This window comes from Galeopterus variegatus, unplaced genomic scaffold, assembly GCF_000696425.1.
Source record: "Galeopterus variegatus unplaced genomic scaffold, G_variegatus-3.0.2 Scaffold469, whole genome shotgun sequence".
Taxonomy (NCBI): Eukaryota; Metazoa; Chordata; class Mammalia; order Dermoptera; family Cynocephalidae; genus Galeopterus; species Galeopterus variegatus.
The window spans coordinates 120,820-122,142 of record NW_007726580.1 but is presented as its reverse complement, the minus strand read 5'-3'; the positions used below and the strand labels follow the sequence as shown (position 1 = coordinate 122,142).

The following is a 1,323-nucleotide window of genomic DNA, read 5'->3' as shown; positions in this document are numbered from 1 at the left end:
ACCGGCCCCCCCCCCCCCCCCCGCGCCTCAGCGAGGAAAGCGAAGAACCGGAGCAAGGAGATAAGAGAAAGGATTCAGCCCTCAGGGTTAGGGGGTGGGAACTGCCCCTTCCTCCAGCACAAGTTAAGCCATTGGCTGCTCCTCCTACTTCGAACCCACCCACCCAGCCGTTTAAGCCTCTTCCACCTCCCTGCTACTCTGCACCCCTCCGGGCTTATTAAAACAGTCCCGCAAAGTTGGCGGGCAGCGGGGCGGAGAGGCTCGGTGCAAGCAAGTTGAAGAGGAGGAAGGGAAAGAACCCCAAGCGAAGTTGCATGGCGGGGATCTGGGCGCCAGCCCTGGGCGTAGCTTTCCCCTCCCGCGCCGCCAGCCCGCTTCCCCTTCGACCCTCCCCGCCGCTCCACCTGCCGGGCTACCCCGGGGTCTCCAGCGGAGAGCCGAGAGCACCCGCTCCCCGCATCCGCGCGCGCTCCCGCGAGCACACGCGCACGCGTCGCCACCCTCGCTTGTTTCTCAAAGTTCATTCACAAAACTCTCAGACTTTCCCAGCCCAAAGGGTTAGCCGGGGAGAGAAGGCGAGAGGCTCGCCCCCGCCCCACCCCCGCCTTCCCCCCTTGGGGCTGAGGGCCTGGTGCCCGCCCAGAATCTGCGACAGCATCAATTCCTCCCTGCACCCGGCGGATGTGCTGAGAGGGGTGGGCGAAGGAGGACGGGTGCGGGGAGAGGTAAGGGGGAGCGGTGAAGAGGAGGAGCAGGGTTTGAGCTCTGGGGTTCACTCTCTCTGATAGGTATCTAAGCAAGGGAGAGGGGAAAAAACTTTCCCAGCACCTCACTCCGACGCTCCTCAAGGCTCCCTCCGCCCCTCGCAGTCGTGACTGGCTTCTCCCTCTCTCGCCCCCTCCTCCCCAAATCTGACAACCCTGACAGATTAACAGGTAGCGACGACGGCAGCTTTTTTTCCCAGAGAAAAGTTGACGTTAACCCTTCGGCTTCAGCTCACCTCCCCTGCCGTGCAAATCAGACCCTCACATCTCCATGGAAGAAGCTGCACGCCCCCCCACCTCACGCGCGCCCCGCGCCCGCTGCCAGTGCGCCCTCACCATGATCAGCGTGTGGTTCCTCTGCTCCGCCGAGGCAGCCTCCGCATCTTGCTGGGGTTTGCTCGGGTGCTGCTGCTTGCCGGTGCCGGCGCCCGATTTCTTGGCCCTCTGCTCCAGGGTCCGCTGGTAGAGGCTCACGGTGTCCCGGCGCTCCAGCTCCAGCTGCTCCACCTGAGCCTGCTGGTACCTGTTCTCGCAGTTGACGTGGTGCCGCCGGCAGCCT

General features: G+C 64.4%; 1 protein-coding gene across 1 annotated transcript in view; it reads right to left on the bottom strand.

Moving 5' to 3' along the window:
• The window catches only part of MAML3 (mastermind-like 3 (Drosophila)), a 451,859-nt gene that overhangs the window by 449,677 nt on the left and 859 nt on the right, over positions 1-1,323 (bottom strand). Inside the window, exon 2 of the mRNA XM_008569153.1 lies at positions 1,101-1,321. Coding sequence (XP_008567375.1) covers positions 1,101-1,321 — 221 coding nt within the window. The remainder of the gene's footprint in view (positions 1-1,100; positions 1,322-1,323) is intronic.